At 44.0% G+C, this 21,088-nt stretch overlaps 1 protein-coding gene across 3 annotated transcripts in view; it reads right to left on the bottom strand.

The window, feature by feature from the left end:
• Positions 1–19,544, bottom strand: part of CRK (CRK proto-oncogene, adaptor protein) — a 29,635-nt gene extending 10,091 nt beyond the window's left edge. For 2 of the 3 annotated variants that reach the window (XR_013825103.1, XM_079905366.1), the window contains exons 1-2: positions 19,146–19,544; positions 8,059–8,594 (exon numbers count right to left, since the gene is read on the bottom strand). Coding sequence is in view for 2 of the 3 variants with exons in the window: in XM_079905366.1 (XP_079761492.1) it covers positions 8,059–8,594; positions 19,146–19,386 (777 nt within the window). In the remaining variant the exon portion in view is untranslated. The remainder of the gene's footprint in view (positions 1–8,058; positions 8,595–19,145) is intronic. The other variant, XM_079905367.1, reaches the window with a different exon arrangement.
• Positions 19,545–21,088: the final 1,544 nt, after the last annotated feature.

Here is a 21,088-nt window from a genome sequence, read left to right as displayed (position 1 = left end):
TGCTCCATTAAGTCCAGTTCTTTCTCCAAGTCAGACATGACACCATAATTTGTGCTCCTCTTCCTGTTAAGCAACAACACTCTGAAGCAGAATTCCCCAAGGCCAGACCAGGGGATGCATATAGGTTTGAAGCTTGGTGTACTACTTCAAAGACAAAGAAAGCAAAACTGAATACTTGCCCCAGAAATGTTACAATTTTAAGACACAAAGGAATGTACTAATCAGTGAGTGCAGTAATAACTTAGTTCTAACACTACTGATTTCAAAATTCAAGTTATAGATGGAAAAAAAAATCCTCATCTGCATACTAATGAAAAAGAAAGAACTTATAAAGGACCTAAAGCACTATGAAGCAGTTAACCTTTCCTTTTATGAGGCAGACCTCACTAACACCTTGTAAAGAAGAGAGAGTGATGATTCTTTCACCACCAAGGTACTATTTTAGAGTCCATCAGTTCCTAGCCTCTCAACCATATACCACATCCTCAGGAGCAAGTGCACAAGTAAATTATGGCACCATCTGTAAAGAGGACTGAATGTGGTTACTTCAGTTTCTTCACTCCCAGGGAACTTGAGGAACACACTGGTTTGTTCCCTAGCTCTGTGTAGTTCCCAAGGTCAATCATGATCTTGGTACAGATTAGTCAAACCTAGAATTGATCTACAAGCCAAAAAAAAAAAAAAAAGAATTGATCTAGGAGCAAAAGATTACCCAGTTCACCTTCACCAGTGAGTTCCAGTGATAATGAGAAAGAAATTGGAGCCCAAATGGCATTAAACAGGAGACATCAGGGAGCTGTGTGACCTAGTCAGCTGCTGTAACCCCAGGTGACTGCTTTTCTAGTTTGCCTTCTAACATGAAAGGCATCAACAGTTGCCAACGTTCCTTTGATCCAGATTTGCTGCACGATTCCAGTGAGCTCAGGGCAGGAAACACACATAACTTCATATAAATAAAACCAGGGAAACCAAGTACTGAGATGGAGTACAGGGACCTTGTGTTCAAATATTTTCAAACACACCAAGAACACATTTAGTAAATATTTCAAGATTTGACTGAAGGAGGAAAAAAACGTACGAAAACTACAGCAATCTAAGACAGGGGTCAGCAAACTATGGCCCATAAGCCACAACCAGCTTGCTGCCCCCTCTGTAAATAGTTTTACTGGAACACAGCAAGCTCATTTGTTGTTTTCTACGACTGCTTTCTAGCTATAATGGCAAAGTGACAGAGGCCAGATGGCCTAAAAGTCCTTTACAGAAAGAAAGAGTCTGCAGACCCCTGATCTAAGGAATAGGTGATATTTAGGGTCCATCTAAAATCTTTCAAATCAGTGAAGACAAAGTGACGACAATCCAGCCTTAATGATTCACTTGCCTCAGAGATGGACTGAAATGGGCATGGCTCATATTGGTGGAAAGTTGCAGGTCTTTGAGATTTAACTGGTAGGTAGGCTTCCTGGTGTAGAGCAAAAGCACCTCACTGAAGATAGGTCTTACCCTGATTCTAGTCCAAGTCAGAAAAGATTTTCTATAGACCAACAACTAATAATGACTGCAACTAAGTTCCCCATCCCCTTGGTGAGAGGTGGGGAGATGACCACATAGAGCAAGTACATTTTAGCTCAACATAAAGAATTTTCTAAGAACTAGTCCAGTGAACTAGACCTGAGGTTCCCAAACTGTACAGTGTCAGAGGCACTGCAGCAAATTCAGAGGGGTGCCACCAAGTATTTTAAATTTTTGAGGGAAACACAGCAATACTTGACACCTCTTATGTCACGTGAACTACCAGCTAGAGGCAGTTAAAAATTCTGACATCAGATTATACTACATTCCTTTCAAAGATGTCAATCTTTGTAAAGCTGGGTTTTGGCAGTTGCTATGATAAAAATCAAGTACTTCATGAAAGTAAGTGTAGAACAGGAAATGAAGGTGGCAATGTTCCATATGATCCCAAGGTCTGAGAAAATGAGGTGTACACATCTCATCAGTTAAATAACTGAAGTGATTTTATTAAAACAAAAATATTATTTTCTTCCAATTATTTTTATTATTTTTTCAAGTGGGTACTAAGTTATTAAGAAATAAATATTTAAGCTGTTTGAACCTACTGACTTAATAAATGGAACTGTTAAGTATTTCATTTGGCCTGGAACATTGTAAAATATTACTGAAACACTATGGGTTCTATGATCCAAGAAAGTTTGGAACCTCTAGACTACACTGTTGTGGATGATAGAGCTCCCCAAAAGTAGAGATAATTCAAATACATGTTTAAAAATCATTTGGGGGGGATTCCCTGGTGGCGCAGTGGTTGAGAGTCCGCCTGCCGATGCAGGGGACACGGGTTCGCGCCCCGGTCCGGGAAGATCCCACATGCCGCGGAGCGGCTGGGCCCGTGAGCCATGGTCGCTGAGCCTGCGCGTCACAACGGGAGAGGCCACAACAGTAAGAGGCCCATGTACCACACCAAAAAAAAAAAAATCATCTGGGGGTGGAGGGTCAGAGAGACAGGGATACGGGATTAAGAAGGTACAAACTATTATGTACAAAACAAGCTACAAGGGGGACTTCCCTGGCAGTCCAGTGGTTGGTACTCTGCGTTTCCACCACAGTGCGTGCGAGTTCAATCCCTGGTCGGGGAGCTAAGATCTCACATGCCGTGCGGCGTGGCCAAAAAAAACAACAAACAAACAAAAAACAAAAATAAACTATCAAAAAATAAAATAAAATAAGCTACAAGGATATATTTACAACACAGGGAACATAGCCAATATTTTCTAATAACTATAAATGGAGTATAACCTCTAAAAATTGTGAATCACTATGTTGTACACCTGTAACTTACATGATATGGTACATCAACTATACTTTAATTTAAAAATTATTTTAATTTATCTCTAAGGATACCAGAGGGCCTGCCTTCAATGTCCAAGAAGCTGGATTAGTTACTTCCAAACTCTCTTCCCACTGAGATACTGTAATCTGAAATGAAGAAGTCCAAAAAGGATGGAAGGAGACGGAAAGTAGACACCTGTCTCAATGAACAATACAGAAATCTACAGCTACAATTCCAGAAAAAGACAAACTGAACACAGCCAAGACTTGTCACTCAGGTTCTTCTACTTTCTAATCTCATTTTTTCTCTCTGGATCACAGGGAAAATTAAGGTCTTCACTCCGCTTTTCCATACATAGGTCAAAAGGCCTAAATAACTTAAGTTTCACAGAGTTCCACATGGGGAGATGTAGAGTTGATGTAGTCACTGCTGCATATAATCAGGGACCCAAAACACTTTACACCGTCCCTTATCTGTGCTCTGCAGGACAGGTCCATGCCTAAGTCCACCTGAGAAGCTCCCTGGTTACTCAGAAGTCTTATCTACCAAAGGAAAGATGCCAGAAAATGGAAGTTACATGATTAGTACATTTAAAGATAATGGGTGGGGGGGGGGGGGGCTTCCCTGGAGGCACAGTGGTTAAGGATCCACCTGCCAATGCAAGGGACAGGGTTCGATCACTGGTCCGGGAAGATCCCACATGCTGCGGAGCAACTAAGCACGTGTGCCACAACTACTGAGCCTGCGCTCTAGAGCCCGTGAGCCACAACTACTGAGCCCGTGTCCCAGAAGCCACCGCAAGGAGAAGCCTGCACACTACAATGAAGAGTAGCCCCCGCTCACTGCAACCAGAGAAAGCCCACGTGCAGCAAGGAAGACCCAATGCAGCCAAAAATAAATAAATAAATAAATTTATTAAAAAAGATAATGTGAAGGACTTCCTTGTTGGTCCAGTGTTAAGAATCCGTCTTGCAATGCAGGAGACGCCAGTTAGATCCCTGGTCAGGGAACTAAGATCCCACATGACACAAGGCAATTAAGCCCAAGCGCCACAACTAGAGAGCCTAAGTGCTGCAACTACAGAGCCCACGCGCTCTGGAGCCCACATGCCACAACTAGAGAAAAGCCCGCACGCCTCAATGAAGATCTCGCGTGCCACAACTAAGACCCAATGCAGCCAAAAAATAAATAAATATTAAAAAAAAGAAAAAATATATAATGTGATTATTCTGGACAGTCTACAGAGGCATAAAATAAACTTTAACACCTGCAATTTACAAGATAAATTCACTGTTCAAGTTCTCATGGAGTCATAAGCATGAAACAAAAACCAATCAAATCAAAATCTTAGATCAGCAGCAGAGCAACTAAGCCCGTGTGCCACAAGTACTGAGCCTGTGCTCTAGAGCCCGCATGCTGCAACTACTGAAGCCCATGCACCTGGAGCCCTGGCTCTGCAGCAAGAGAAGCCACCGCAATGAGAAGCCCGTGCACCATAACAAAGAGTAGCCCCTGCTCGCCACAACTAGAGAAAGCCTGTAAGCAGCAACGAAGACCCAACGTAGCCAGAAAAAAATAAAAATAAACTTCCATTTCTTTAAAAAAAAAACCCAAAAAACTTAGATCAAATCTAAGATCAAAAAGATAAAAGATGCCTCTGCACTGTTCTAGTGTTACTTCCAGTGTTTCTCCTTCAAAACACTCAGCATATCTACATTTGTTTAAAATCCGTCTTCATTAGAAGCTCCGGATGGAACAGATGGATGGTGTCTTCCTGGTTCAGTTATATTCCCCCAGAATTACAGTGGGCAGAGGAATACCCCTACTTTGGTTGTTAGCTAGAATTAATCCCTTCTTTCCAACAGGCTTCATTCCTACTAGAGAAATCTGATGGGCAGGAAAAGAGGAAATAGGCATTAACTTATATTCTACTGGAGGACTCTGTTCACAGCAAATATACCATGCAGGAAACAGCCATCTGTAAGATGAGGACAGGTGGATCTTGAACAATTTTTTAAATTTATTTTTTAAAGTACAGAAACCCTCTGTACTTAAAAAATCTTAGAGAGACCCTGATATATAACACAGTGAAAAACAGAGTTGCTTTGATTAAAAGCAAGAGAGGGAACCCAGAATCTTGCATCCTCAGCTATCTCCTGGGAAATGTTAGGGCACTGTAGAGCAGTCTGAACCCTATTATGTCTAGGGTTCTATCCAATTCTAAAATGCAATGATTCTAATTTATCATTTTCAAGTTAACTGTAAGACTCCACTAAAACGTGCCTAGCTCATCTACAGATCTAAATTTATAGTGGGTCAAATATAGCAATGAATATTTTTCTTATCAGAATGCTACAGTCAGAAAGCCAGAGTCTCCTAATCTTACCTCCTAGCCTCATCTCAATAGGGATGAGGCATCAGCTCCTATGAAAAACCAGAGATGGGAAAGGAAACCTGCCTCCCTGCATAGAGAATACAACTAAGATATGCTGTCAGTGAAACCACACAAAACTTACACTGAGGAGGGCAGCATCACTGTTCTAAAACAAAAAGAAGCACAGATTGAATCTGGGTATGGTTGAAAAGGCACCAAGGTAGATCTGGGTTCCTCATATCTCCACCTCCAACTAGTTTAAACAACCCATTCGATTTGTCTCAAGGTAAGTTTTTTTCATACAACGAATAAGGATATCTAAGGTCTTCTCCAGCTCTAGATTTCTATGATGCTAAACTAACATCATGTTTTATTAAGTACATACAGTGTTTTAAAGCTATTATTTGGGGTATTTGTTCTAACTTGAAAGAAGCTATCTTTATCAATCAACATATGTGGCTCAAAACTAATATCCAATCAAAAAAGAAAACTTACTGAAATCATAAACTAGTCTTCCACTTTAGTTTTTATTTTGCAAGATTTAGGTTTCACAGTAGCAGAACAGCTCAACCATCTTTGGGCACTAAAGCCTCTAATCAAGGCAGGCATCATTCAAAACAATTCTGGTGGGACTTCTCTGGTGGTTAAGAATCCACCTGCCAAGGCAAGGGACACAGGTTCGATCCCTGGTCCGGGAAGATCCCACATGCCGCAGAGCGACTAAGCCCATGCGCCACAACTACTGAGCCTGAGCTCTACAGCCCGTGTGCCGCAACTACTGAAGCCCACGCAACTAGAGCCCGTGCTCCGCAACAAGAGAAGCCACCGCAATGAGAAGCCCGCACACCGCAACGAAGAGTCGCCCCTGCTCGCCACAACTAGAAAAAGCCCGCGCACAGCAACGAAGACCCAACGCAGCCAAAAAATTAATTAATTAATTAATTTAAAAAACAAAAAACAATTCTGGTAATTCCCTCGTGGTCCAGTGGTTAGGACTTGGCGCTTTCACTGCAGTGGGCCCGGGTTCAATCCCTGGTCAAGGAACTAAGATCCTGCAAGCCACACAGTGCAGCCAGAAGACAAAACAAAACAATTCTCTTTGAGAAAGGAATTGCAAATGGAAGCAAAATTAATGTGATAACTATTCTCTACTGGGTGTCAGCTGGCTTGTTCCAAGAATGCTATTTTCACAGTCCAGCCCCGTGCTAACAGTCTGCAATAAATGTCAAGAGTCACAACTGTCATGAGCACAGCACTGTGTTGGTTGTTGCCATCATCTGAACTTAAATGAAAACATGAGGCTAGAAACTTGTTTTCCTTACCCTCCAAACTCTAAGTGGGAAAAAGTGGTGTGACCTAGACAATATACATTTCATTTCTCATCAAAACCAGGACACAATTAAGTCACAACATGATCTCTTAAAAACACACATTTTTCAGTCAAACCTGTAAGACCTAACTAACCCTCCTTTGCATCTATTATTCAGAATGTAAAAGAAAAATTTCAAATCCAGCAACATCAGAGACTACTTCAAATAAATTCCAGCTCACTGTACAGGCTAATACTCCCACTTAAAGGGCAGCTCCCCCGCCTCAGTGTATAAACATGACCCAAAGGAAACAAAATTTAGAGATTTCAGTTTACAAGAATATACTTTTGCACCTTCTCTGCTAACTTGTGCTCACAAAACTTCAGCCTGTGCTTATGAAATTTAGCTACTTACATTCAAGTTACCATATCTGAAAGGCTCTGAAAGATTGGAAAGCATGCTACTTCTACACTAGCTTTTATGCTGAACCACTAGCTCTGCATAACTCAGAAAGGAAGAAGAAAAGAAGGGAGGGACGGAAGGAGAAAGAGAGGAGATAAGGGACAAAGCTGTGAGTGCTAAAGACAGGAATAAATACAATGCAATGGTTGGCGAGAGGAGGTGGGCTACCAAGGATAACTATTCACCCGTAAAAGGCAAAACTTTATTCCTCAGGAGGAACTGGCTTCTTGTCTATAAAATGCATTAAACAGAGGGCTTCCCTGGTGGCGCAGTGGTTGAGAGTCCGCCTGACGATGCAGGGGACACGGGTTCGTGCCCCAGTCCGGGAAGATCCCACATGCCACGGAGCGGCTGGGCCCGTGAGCCATGGCCACTGAGCCTGCGCGTCCGGAGCCTGTGCTCCGCAACGGGAGAGGCCACAACAGTGAGAGGCCCGTGTACCACAAAAAAAAAAAAAAAAAATGCATTAAACAACAAAGACCAAGTAAACCTGCTGCTCCTGGGAATTAATACTTTTGGGTATGTATCTCTTCATACCTATACACTTTACCATTCCTCCTGAATTACTTGATGAATACAATCAATCAATGGTAAGAAACCCCATACCCCCTAAAGTAAAAACATTATATTTTTATAAGAAAATTAGTTTAAGTATTTTGATAGACACCACTTACTGTACTCAAATCTGTGTGAGCCCACCTTGTTTTAGATAATGATAAACAGAAAGAAAGAAACAGATTAGAACATAGAAGATGAGAAAAAATATTTTAGGTTAATTCCTGTGAATTCAGGTAGTGTTATTAAAGTAGTCAAAGTATGGTTTAGTAGATCAATCAGAACATTCAGTTATACAGTTTTAAGCTTACTCATTCCAAAATAGGTTTTCCATAAAAAAGAGAAAACCCAACATTAAATGCCAAAATCAGTACTTAATGTTAAAGTACCATTCGACATCTATAACAACATCACAATGCTGTTGCTTGTATTCAGCATTCCTACAAAGCTCTAAGAGGTCTGAAAGGGAGACCCTGTAGCAGATCTCTTCTTTCTACATTTTACACGTTATGTACCTCCAAAGCCAAGGCTGTCTTGTCGTAGGCATTAGGGACTCGCTTCTGGATTACCCTGGCATAAATGGGCCCATTCTGGAGGTTAGGGAGCGGAGTGTTGACGCTGGGTTGGGCATAGGGCCCGGGCTCCGGCCCACCCAGTGGCTGTGGGTGGGAACCCTCCTGGTTACCTCCAATCAGAGCCGATACTGAGGCGGAGGCAGGTCTATACTTCTCGACGTAAGGGACTGGAATCATCCCCCTCTTGCCTTCGCTGTCCTCCGCATTCCACCACTGCTCTTCAGGCTTATCCCGGATTCTCAGGATGTCTCCTTTCTTAAAGGGAAGATCTTCTTCATCATTCCCATTAAAGTCAAAGAGGGCTCGTACATACTCTGCCTCTTCCTGCCTGAGAATCACTCCACTACCCTGCCTGGATCTGGAAACTGGTTCTATCAATGTTGTAGTGTCCAAATAGTGTATTTTGTAGAATTCCAGTAAAGCAGGCAATGAATCAAATTCTTGATCTCCTATTCGGAGTCTGGAGGGGCTCACCCCTGGAAAAAAACAGAGCAGGGTATTATTTAAAGATATATTATACTGGAGATGCAATGTAGATTTTAAGCATTTCCCAAACACATTTAGTCAATATTTAATCAGAAAGAAAGAAAGAAACAAACAAACAAAAACCTGTCTAGAATAAATAACTGCTTCTCCTAATAGTAAACTAAAATCATACTTTGTAGCTCAAACATTCCCCAGGAAGAAAGATGCCTATCACCACCTGCAGCAGAGTCAGAAGGCTATGATAGACCAACCACACCAGTCACGACATGCTCTCATACTGAATCAAAGACAGAGCCACATGGAGACTTCTTGCTCATTCTCCCCAAGTGTTCTGTTGCCATTCCATTTACAGGGTACAAACGGTTCAAGGCTGTGTTACAATCTTCTTTTCAACCTCAGGAAATGTAGCAAGCTCTCCTTTTTCATAAGTTGCAGCAGCTATCCCAGGAAGAGGTGGGGAGAGCTTGATATCTATACCAGGATCATACATTCGTATCTTCACATCTAGAATGTACAATTCCTAATAAGAAAAAGGTTTAGACTATCTTTTTAATCTACAATTAATGACCTCAATCTCTCTTCTGACAACGAACTAAGAAGCTAACTGCTTGAAAATCAACTCATAAGATCTTCACTTAAATAAAACATGGAAACTGGACTGTTCCCCTAGAAACAAACAGGTCTTGAAAAAGGTAAACAAGGATGCTCAGGAAAATAAAGAAGGGTTAAAATCCTCAAACTGATGACACACTGAGGGTCCAAGAGAAAGGACATATTAGGAATGCTTAAAATTCACATGACACAAAGATGTGTGAGGCCTTTGACACAGGGCATACTTTAAACTGCGTTCCCTCCCTATCCTGAGATTCTAGAATTGAAGGATAATAAATGAATGTATTTTGCTTCAAATAAGAAACAAAGTTTCTAATGAGGAATACAAACCTTTAACTTGCATTCTGCTAAGCACCCAAAATATCAGTATCTTAATTGGATTGTTTACTATTTGGTTTCCTGATAAAGGAATGCATAGCTCTACAAAAACTTTTTCATGGAGTTTTTTTTTTTTTTTTTTTTTTTTTTCCGGTACGCGGGCCTCTCACTGTTGTGGCCTCTCCCGTTGCAGAGCACAGGCTCCAGACGCGCAGGCTCAGCGGCCATGGCTCACGGGCCCAGCCGCTCCGCGGCATGTGGGATCTTCCCAGACCGGGGCACGAACCCGTGTCCCCTGCATCAGCAGGCGGACTCCCAACCAATGCGCCACCAGGGAAGCCCATAAATACATTTTTATAACTAGATTACTATAATTTTATACCTTGCCCCTTTTCCTACTGTAAAATAAAAATGTTTTACTTTATACAATATTCTATTATATAATATTTATATAATAAAAATTTCCCCATATTCTTCAAGAATATGACTTTTAATGGCTATAAAATATTCCCAACTTTTCACTATTGCAAACAATGCTGTTATGTTTTTGTTCTGGTCTACTAATGAACATTTTTATTACTTCCTTATGATAAACTCCTTGAAATGCAATTGCTGGATCAAAGGGTAAGAACATTAAGGTTTAGGGACATCCTGGCGATCCAGTGGTTGAGACTTCACCTTCCAACGCAGGGGGTTCGGGTTCGATCCCAGGTCGGGGAGCTAAGATCCCACATGCAGGCCAAAAAACCAAAACATAAAACAGAAGCAATACTGTAACAAATTCAATAAAGACTTTAAAACTGGTCCACATCAAAAAAAAAAAACAAAAAAAACATTAAGAACATTAAGGTTGGACTTCCCTGGTGGCACAGTGGTTAAGAATCCGCCTGCCAAAAAAAAAAAAAAAAAAGAATCCGCCTGCCAACGCAGGGGACACGGGTTCGAGCCCTGGTCTGGGAAGATCCCACGGAACAACTAAGCCAGCACGCCACAACTACTGAGCCTGCGCTATAGAGCCCACGCACCGCACCTACTGAGCCCACAGGCCGCACCTACTGAAGCCCGTGCACCTAGAGCCCGTGCTCCGCAACGAGAAGCCACCGCAATGAGAAGCCCGCACACCACAACGAAGAGTAGCCCCCGCTCACCGCAATTAGGGAAAGCCTGCCTCACCACAGCAGCAAAGACCCAATGCAGCCAAAATAAATAAATAAATAGTTTTTTAAAAAAATAATAATTACATTAAGGTTTATGTTGCCAAACTGTCCTCCAAAAAGTTTGTATAGTTTTACACTCCCACCAGTAGTTTATGAGTTCCCATTTCCCCCATATCCTTGCCAAACAGCAGGGATATCTCTTTTTAAATAACATCTTTGATTGTTTGATGTTTTTCATGTTTATTGACTATTTGTACTTCTTTTGTGAAAGTTACTTGTTCGATTCCTTTGTTAAGGGAAACAGCCAATCTACCCTCTCCACTCCTATTAAGACTAGCCCACCCATCTAAAACCCTTTGCCATTAATGCTGTGAAACAGGAACATTGTGGTAGCCCAGCTGTCTAAATCACTTCACCACTCTAAAAAAATGAGACCAAACTATTTCGTTCAATGTTAGAAGAAAACACTTCTTCCAGAAAGACCAGAAAAAGTACATTTAAAATTCTCTACTGGAGACAGGTGAGGAGACAAACTTTGGAAGTTAATCAAAAGTCCTCAATACAGAATGAGTACTGATGAGTGCCTTCTCTTTTCACCCAAATGAAAGAAAGATCAAGACACAATTGAGAGGACAGATGCACATTTCTTATATTGCAAAAGTCCATCTGTGGAATTCATGGCTGTAAACTAAAACAAGTTAATAGCCCACATTCAATAATGTTGGCTGTCTCTCCAACTCAAGATGTTGAAATACATGCCCAAACCCAGGACTGTCCATCTATGGCAAACACTCATCAGACACCAGCATAATGCAACCCAATAGCTCCAAGTACAGGACTGGAGAGATGATTTTGGTTATGACCATACCAGAGCATGGTGGTGCTATATTCTGGAGTTTCTCTTCACTAAAGCGGATCACTGATGGGCAATTATTCCTATTCAAGTCTGGTAAACGAGATGCATGGCTATCTCACCTATCACCGGTAGGCTATAGTGAACTTTCAGGTCTGTGGAACTATGTTAAGGATAGGGTCAGTGTGAGCTCCAAGAAGACCTACTTAGCACTGCCTGGTCAAGAAAGCCTCCAGGGCAAAGTGGTAGGGAGAACCTTCACACCAGCAGAGCACCCCAGCTTAGAAAATGGTCCTGATGACACCTGGGAAGAAAAGCTCCCTTGCTAGAATTTACCCAACTACATTCCAAGGTACAACAGCTAATATGGTTTTCACTAGTCACCCTTTTGGGACAGTGGTTGGCAGACTGTACGTGCTTATTAAGTGTTAGATATTATTCTTTTTTTAAATATTTTTATTTACTTATTTATTTTGGCTGCACTGAGTCTTTAGTTGCGGCAGGCGGGATCTTAGTTGCGGCACGCGGGACCTAGTTCCCCAACCGGGGATCAAACCCGGGCCCCCTGCATTGGGGGCATGGAGTCTTACCCACTGGACCACCAGGGAAATCCCATGTTAGATATTATTCTTAATGAACATAACTCTGAAGTGAGGAAAAGTTAAATCAAAATCTGTTCCCAGTTTGAGAAACTCACAGCATAGTTGGGGATACAAGCATACACAGTGTGGTTAGTAAGCAAGGAGTGTAGCAGCATGTCTTAGGAAGACATTATTTTTTTCCCCTGGCTTTCACTTCCAACTGGAGACATGCTCTTACAAAAACTAGTGGCAACAACAAATTATGTTCTAAGATACAACAAAATCACAATAAAAGAGCAGCTCTTTCTGTTCCTGAACAGTTTTTTTTTTTTTTTTTTTTTGCTCACACTGTGCAGCTTGGGGGTCTTAGTTCCCCAACCAGGGATCACACCAGGGATGGAACCCAGGCCCCCAGCTGTGCAAGTTCCAAGTCCTAACCACTAGACCATCAGGGAAGTCCCCTGAATGCTTCTAAGGTACTCTTTTCATTCTAAGATGGCAACTACTCCCTTCCATCCACTGTTATGGTTTCTCCAATTACTGTACTATCCCAAGTGAAATGTGTTTTGGTTTTTTTTGGGGGGGATTGGGGGGTGGGATAGGGTTTAGAAGAACAAATAAGACAACTAAGCCAAGTCCCTTAAAAAGATCAGTGTGAGAATTCTGAAAACAAACCGTCAGTTCATCTGCCAGAAAGGTAGCAAGTTGGTTCAATTCACTTCTTGCTCAAATGCTTCATGATGTGAACTGGGCCCACTATTTTTTTTGTTTGATTTTTGCTTGGCAATTCCAACAGACACAAAAATACAAGGAAAACACCAAGTGAAAATTTACCTATAAATTCTTTACCTTTCTTTAAAAAAAACTATATATATATATATATATATATATAATTTTTTTTTTTTTTGGCCACGCCAAGCGGCTTATGGGATCTTGGTTCCCCAACCAGGGATCAAACCCAGGCCCAGGACAATGAAAGCATGGAGTCCTAACCACTGGACTGCCAGGGAATTCCCTCTTTTCCTATTCTAATGACACTATAATTATTCCATAGAGGAATACCTGTTTTTGTGTACTGCTGCAGCAGTTACAGTTAGATATATGGGGCAATCAAGCTTTGCTGATCCAGAAGAAGAGAAGAAGGGGGAACAGAACATACATAAGCCCCAGATAAGCCCAAACCTCACCACAGCTATGCGTTCTGGTTCCTTTTCCTTAGTTCATCTCCTTCCAACCACAAACAGCCAAAGGCAGGAAATAGAAGGGCGGGAAAGGAAGGAGATACAGTCAGTCAGTCTAGAGAACAGAACAACAGAGTTCTCATAGCTGGGACTTGGAAAACCTCACTGACTTGTTTTACATTAAACCTGTGCTGGATTCTGAATGTGCAGTTATGAACACAATCAGAAATCAAAATCAATGCAGTCAGAAGTATCTTTTAACCAAAAGAGTTGTACATGCTCAACTCATTACTTCTAAACATTTCACCCCTCAAGTTACATCAGTCTTTACAAGACCACTCTCTGGAGGTTTTATGAAGAACACCCAAGAGCTCTGTGGGCTAAACAGGCCAGATCACTTCTGGCATGGGCACCACCACAGTGGCTCCATCATCAGCCTCTCAGTCTCACAGCACTTCCTCTTTAATTCTCATTCCCTCTTTCTCCTCTGCCTATGCTATTTATAGAGGCTGCTTAAGCACTCTCACTACCTGTCCAATACAAAGGGCTAACAAGGCCACTGACTTCCATTTGAGAAAGTATACTGGAAAAAAAAAAAAAGTCATGAAGAACCTAGGGGCAAGACGGGAATAAAGACACAGACCTACTAGAGAATGGACTTGAGGATATGGGGAGGGGGAAGGGTAAGCTGGGACAAAGTGAGAGAGTGGCACGGACATATATGCACTACCAAACGTAAAATAGATAGCTAGTGGGAAGCAGCTGCATAGCACAGGGAGATCAGCTCGGTGCTTTGTGACCACCTAGAGGGGTGGGATAGGGAGGGTGGGAGGGAGACGCAAGAGGGAGGGGATATGGGGATATATGTATACATATAGCTGATTCACTTTGTTATACAGTAGCAACTAACACAACAATGTAAAGCAATCATACGCCAATAAAGATGTTAAAAAAAAAGAAAGTATACTGAAGACGTATCAAGATGTACGGTTTCCTAAGCAAATAGAACTTCCTAAAAATGGTGGATGTCAGCATGGTATACTTTGCAGATTCAGACTCACCAGGTTTGATGAATTCTGTCTCTATTTCCTAGCTATATTAGCTGTTATTTAACTTCTCACAGGGCCTAATTCCTAACTAATAAAGTTCCTGAAAGTAGCTGGTATATTATAGGTGCCCAATAAAAAGCAAATCAGTTTAACACATACCCCCAAACCTCCGAATTCCTTTAGAAGTTTTCAATTCATCCCCAAATCCAGAGTCTGCTGCACTGTTTCCTAGAGAAGCTTCCACAGAATCTCAAGATGCTTCTCAAGAAGTTCCGTGGTCAAACTGCTTTGAAAGACCCAGTATCCAATACCTGCCTCTCTTAGAGTCATAATTTCACATGAGCATAGTAAAGGCTTGGAGAAGTTCTGCAATAAATAAACCCACCTCCTTTTACCAAGGAATTTTTTTTTTTTTTTTGGGTCTAAAACCTTTAAGTAACTCACTGAAGAACTTCTCCAGAACCAATGAATGGAGGGATACTCTAATATTAAAGAGCAAATCATGAGGACCAGACTTGAGAACTACAAAGATGAGGTAAACAAATGAAACAGATGCTGAAGGTACAAAAAGGCAGCAGTAAATAACGCGCAGTCCCCTAAGATCTCCAGAAGTGTCTTGACCCAGCACCACTTTGAAGAGGCAGTACAGTTATCACCCTAGCTTCTACCCCCACCCCCAAAACGAGGCAAGTTTTTATGCTCCACTCACCCACTAGAGCAACAGGTGGGAGGCTCTGGGTTGAGCAGGTGACGGCAGGCGCCATCTTATTTCCATGTACTGGATCCAAGGTTCTTTCACGCTTCTTGATGCACCCCACCCCCCTCCACCCAGCACTTACTCCTTCAGACATGCTGTAAGCCTCTCAAAGCTGAGAACAGTTTTCCACCTTGCTTCAACTCTTCCCTCTCAACCACACAGATTAATATACCTAATGCTTACTGAGTACTTACTAACTATATGCCAGTTCCATTCCTAATACACTAAAACTCACTGAATCCTCGAAACAACCCTATGAGGTCAGTATTACTATTTCTCCTCTTTCACAGATAAGGAAACTGAGGCAGAGAGACGTTAAAGAAGCTGCCCAAAGTTATATGAGTAGTAAGCAGCAGGTAAGGAAGGTTCAAACCCAGGCTTCAGAGCACAAGCTTATAACTACTTTCCCAAGTCATATTTACTCAGTTTTATTGATTGTCTACTGGACAAGGTCTAGTAAAACCTCATGTTCCAAGAGGAAAAAACTAGTGGATCCATCAATGATTGCAAAGTCTTTCCAAGAGGTACAGCTGACAGAGTATGACCAGTAGACTTGACCAAGCCCTGTGCTATGGCCCTGGGGCACAGTCAGGTCACTTCCAGGCAATGGCAGCACTGGTAGCCTGTGGGAGCTAAACGCTTATGTTAAAAACAAGTTCACTGGTGGGGACTTCCCTGGTGGTCCAGTGGTTAAGACTCCACGCTCCCAATGCAGGGGCCCGGGTTTGATCCCTGGTCAGATTAGATCCCACATGCCACAACTAAAGATCCTGCATGCCACAACTATGACCCAGTGCAGCCAAAGAAATAAATAAATATTTAAAAAAACAAAACAAAAAAACACCAAACAGGTTCACTGGAAAAGGTTGAGAATACCTGGTCTATTTTGTCCCTATGCCTCTAAAATCTATATCTAAGCCATTCCATACAAATTCATCTTCTACATTATCTCTACAAAATACACTATATAACCCTAAACAAAAAGCTCATTTCCCATATTCAATCTGCCAAATAAGGTTATTAAAAGCCTCTTTGTCACCAACTTCAGATAGCAGATGTGTATTCTCTGAACACTAAAGCCAGTTTCTTCTTGTCATTCTTTCCTTTTGGTCTTTAAACAGAACCTGGGACCGAGGGCAGAGACAAAAGTGTTGAGTCCTCAAAGTGCACTGTGGGATCTCAAAAGAAAACTGGCTTTGACAGAAAGGAATACAGTGTAATAGTGTCAGCTCTCAGGTCACAATTCCTAGGTTCAAATTCTGGCTCAGTCATTTACTAGGTGTGTGATTTTGGGCAATTTACTTTATCTCTCTCAGTCTCCTCACCTATAAAATGGAAATATTTTAATAAGTGGAGATCATAGTACTTTCCTCACTAGATCGTTATAGACAGTAAATGAGACAAGGCACATAAAGTATTCAGAAGAAAAAAAAAAAAGGGGGGGGCTTCCCTGGTGGCGGAGTGGCTGGGAGTCCACCTGCCGATGCAGGGGACACAGGTTCGTGCCCCGGTCCGGGAGGATCCCACATGCCGCGGAGCGGCTGGGCCCGTGAGCCATGGCCGCTGAGCCTGCGCGTCTGGAGCCTGTGCTCCGCAACGGGAGAGGCCACAACAGTGAGAGGCCCGCGTACCGCAAAAAAAAAAAAAAAAGTATTCAGCAAACTGCCTGGCATAGAATAACCAGTCAATAAATGTTAGCTATTAATATTGTATATGCCTTTCTAAAATTCAAGAAATTCTTCTGTGTGGTTTCAAAAGAATAAGAGCTGGACGGGGAGGGGGAGAACAGAGACTAAATAGTTTTTATAAAGACAGCAACTGAATCAATTGCCCTATGTGGAAAACAGGGTACATGGCAGAAAGAAAAATGACCACAATGCCCATGAACTTTCCACACCCCATGCACAAACTTTAGCAATCCACACCTTCTCTCTTGGGCCAAGGATCTGACCTCATATCTGTTATGAAAAGGTGGAGCTCAATATTAAGGTAAGAGCTGAGATTAAAGTTGTAACACCAAGATGTGGGGAAAGCTCAAATAAAACTGCCTGCTGCTATTTCCACATTCTGCAACCAACAAAACACATACACAAACAAAATGTTGAGAATTGAGTTTCAGGGACCGTTTGCCATCATGTCACTGCACAGTAATGCAAAACCCTAAACACCATGAAGGTGGTAAAAAGTAGAACATATTTGATTTAGGGTAAATACAAAAATATTCCCATCTCATGTTATAATGCTATTAAACCAACCGGACTGAGAAAGACCTCAGATAACTGTGGGCTTAAATATCCCCAAGCTTGGGACTTCCCTGGTGGCGCAGTGGTTAAGTATCCGCCTGCCAATGCAGAGGACATGGGTTTGAGCCCTGGTCTGGGAAGATCTCACATGCTGTAGAGCAGCTAAGCCCGTGTGCCACAACTACTGAGCTTGCGCTCTAGAACCCGTGAGACACAACTACTGAGCCCGCGTGCCACAACTACTGAAGCCCACACACCTAGAGCTGGTGCTCCGCAACAAGAGAAGCCACCACAATGAGAAGCCTGTGCACCGCAACGAAGAGTAGCCCCTGCTCACCGCAACTAGAGAAAGCCCGCACACAGCAACGAAGACCCAACACACCCAAAAATAAACAAACAAACAAACACATAAATAAATTTATTAAAAAGAAAAAAAAGTTAAAAAAAAATCTCCACTCTCTTTTTAAAATTGGTATGTGTTAACAACAAAGAGACTACCCCATCTCCCCATTTCTGGCCAGAGTGAATAAATCTAAATTAGGACTCTCCTAAAAGGGCAAGTCTGCAAAGGCTGGTTCAGGAGCCTCCTAATTCACAGGAGATTGGCCTGGATCTCGTCTCAGCTGGTCAGGATGAAACTGCTTCAACTTGGGAACAGTGAGAAGGTGCTAAGACTCTTGGTGCTGTTCCACAGATAACAGCAACCTCAGAATTACTCTGTACCTCACAAATCTCAAGTACTAAGTGCCTAAATCTCCTTAATACTCCCCAAACAACTCCAATGGCATGGGTAAGAGAGTCACATCTCAATCTCTGGCAAGGAAGATCCGGTACAGATAATTTAAATTCTCAGAGAATCAGCTCAGCAGGGTCTGTTCCCAACATCTAGGAAGACTCAGGCCACAGCCCTCAAAGTTACTGAACAAGGAGAGGCCCTGGAGTACAAGACAGACAATGCTGAGGTCCAAGAAAAAAATGAAGTACCATTCACTTTCAGGGAAGTGATTGTCTCCACTGTCTTATTTCTGAATTATTTCCTGAAAAAAAATCTTTCCTCCACTAATCGCTTTGAAAACTAGAACCCCCTCATTGTGGAGGGCAGTCTCTGGACGCTAAGATCTCTTGAACACAGTCAGCCGGTCATCAGCTTATTCTGGGCTGGTCACAGAGGCCTTTCTTTTATAACCAAGGCACTTAGCTCACCACCTTCATCCTCCGCGGGGGAAGAGGACGGTAAAAGTATTTTGGAAAAATGCCCAAGAAAGGAAAAAGCTGACCGGTTTCCTGAGGGTGTCTCCATCCCTCCCGGCCAGTATGCGGTGACTTCCTACCAAAGGCCACCAGGGGAGTATGGCCAAACCCGGCTCTCCAACACTGCAGGAAATGTTTCAAGCCTAAAAAGCCACTTGTAGGATTATCGGATTCATTCCGGGCACCGCTGCCAAGTGATGCCCCCGCAGTGCCAACATCCCCCTCAGCTCTTTTGTCCCCACGTTGCTCGGCCCTGCTCTGGCGCTAGCCCCACCCTGGGGCCGAAGCAGTTCCCCTTCCCCTGGGCTGTCCTCCCAAGTCACACCCAGAGGCCTGGGTCAGCGGCTCCTCCTCCCCCACACACTCCCGCTCGTCCGTGGGAGCGAGCCCCGGCAGCTGGCTGTCCCCCGGGCCACGGTCACTCCGGCCCTCTGCCTACGTCCCTCGTGGGGGTCAGCTCTCGAGGAGCAGCCGGCCAAGCTGGGGAGTTACGCGGCCCTCACCCCCGCCCGGGGCCTCCCGTCCCGTCCGTCCCTCACCGGGCGGAGGCTGGGCGGGCGACGGTGGCACCGGCGGGCGCGGGCCGCTGCTGTTGATGATGTAGTGGGAGACGCGCGAGTTCTCGGAGACGCTGAGCACATAGTCCCCGGGGCTGGTGCTCGAGTCCCGCACCAGGAACACCCCGTGCCGCTGGCCCTGCAACAGCGCCACCGCCTCCTGCCGACTCAGCCGCCCCCAGTACCAGCTACTCCGCTCCTCCGAGTCGAAGTTGCCTGCCATGGCCGCCTCCGCGCCTACACGCTGGGCCGCCGCCGCCGCGCGCGCCCCTCCAGCCCCGGCGCCCGCCGCCCAGCGGACCGGCTCGGGTCTCAGCCTCTCAGCAGCGCCCGAAATGGCGGCGGAGGCCGCGGGCCTTCCCCACCGGAAATGACGCGCTCCCTGCCCCTGGGAGGATGCCGGGAAGGGGACCGCGGCCCGCCATTGGGAGAAGGGCAAGGCACAGCTCTTGAGCGCACTGCGCATGCGACCTCTTGGGCGTCGTCGCGTGGCGGGGATCGGGACTGCAGAGGGTGGAGAGGCGGAGTCTAAGGCCGAGGGGCGGGGCCTCAGCTACCAGTCCACTGTTGGCCACACGGTTCTTCGCTTCTCCGGGTTTCAAGTTCCTGGAAGGCCCAGGTTTCTAGGCAGTGACTAGGAGACAAAATTAGAGTAAAAAGGTGATGTGGCCCCAGGGCCTGAGTTCCCTGAGACAGTCTTTTTCTGATGGTTCCTCCAGCTTCTCCGCAGGCCTGCTAAAGTTCTTGTTTTCATTGATTCATTCAGCAAACAGTTGACCACATTTGTCCTGCTGGTGCAAAGGTCATCAAGGCTGGGCCCTTTCCTCACCGAATTCTCAGAACAGTAGGAGGAACCAGGAAACAGTCAATGACGAAGGAATAACAAGTGACACGATGGGGAAGGGACAAGGGGCTCTAGGAATACAGAGCAGGGCCCCCTAATCCACTCTGTAGAGGAATCCAAGAGGGCTTCCCAGAGGAGGTGGCTTGAGCTGAATATTGAATGGCAATCGGGGAAGAGAATTCAAGACAAAGGGAACAGAGTGTGCCAAGCCAGGTAGAAGTATGGAGTTCTCCTCTCCGTTGAGGCTCGCAGTCATCTGCCCAGATCCTCTAAACTCTAATTGTGGTCATGGGTATCCTCTGCTCTCCCTGCCATCAAGATCATTTCTATCTCTGCATCCCATATCTATATCTGTATTCCTGTGACAGCCTGCTCACTGGTGTTCTATACTCTTGCTGCCCCTAATCGCATAACACACATCTGCCAGTTTGCACTTTCTAAATTATAGCTCTGAGTCTGCTGCTACCCTGTGTAAAACTTTTAACAGTCTCCAGGTGTTAGAACTCACAGTTTATCTCACAGTATGAAACCAGGCCACAGTCTCATCTTCACCACTCCTACATGAATCTTGTGTTTCTTCTTTCTGGAATACCCTTCACTCCTTTTGGGATCTCAAACTCAAATGCCTCCCCTTTCTTGACCATCACATCACTCCCTCTCTGCATCTACAACACAATGTCCATATTATCTCTATTAGAGTTCTTACTTCTTATACTGTAATCTTTGATTTACACGTCTGCATTCCATGCTAGATCTCCTCAAAGGCCAGGCATCTAGTGTAGGACACACTCCATAATCATTTCATAATAACAGCTAACAGGGCTTCCCTGGTAGCGCAGTGGTTAAGAGTCCGCCTGCCAGTGCAGGGGACATGGGTTCGAGCCCTGGTACAGGAAGATCCCACATGCTGTGGAGCAACTAAGCCCATGCGCCACAACTACTGACCTGCGCTCTAGAGCCTGCGAGCCAGAACTACTGAGCCTGAGTGCCACAACTACTGAAGCCCGTGCGCCTAGAGCCCGTGCTCCGCAACAAGAGAAGCCACCACAATGAGAAGCCCGCGCACTGCAACAAAGAGTAG

Source organism: Stenella coeruleoalba, assembly GCF_951394435.1.
Source record: "Stenella coeruleoalba genome assembly, chromosome: 19".
NCBI classification, from domain to species: Eukaryota; Metazoa; Chordata; class Mammalia; order Artiodactyla; family Delphinidae; genus Stenella; species Stenella coeruleoalba.
This window is presented reverse-complemented; position numbering and strand designations above follow the sequence as displayed.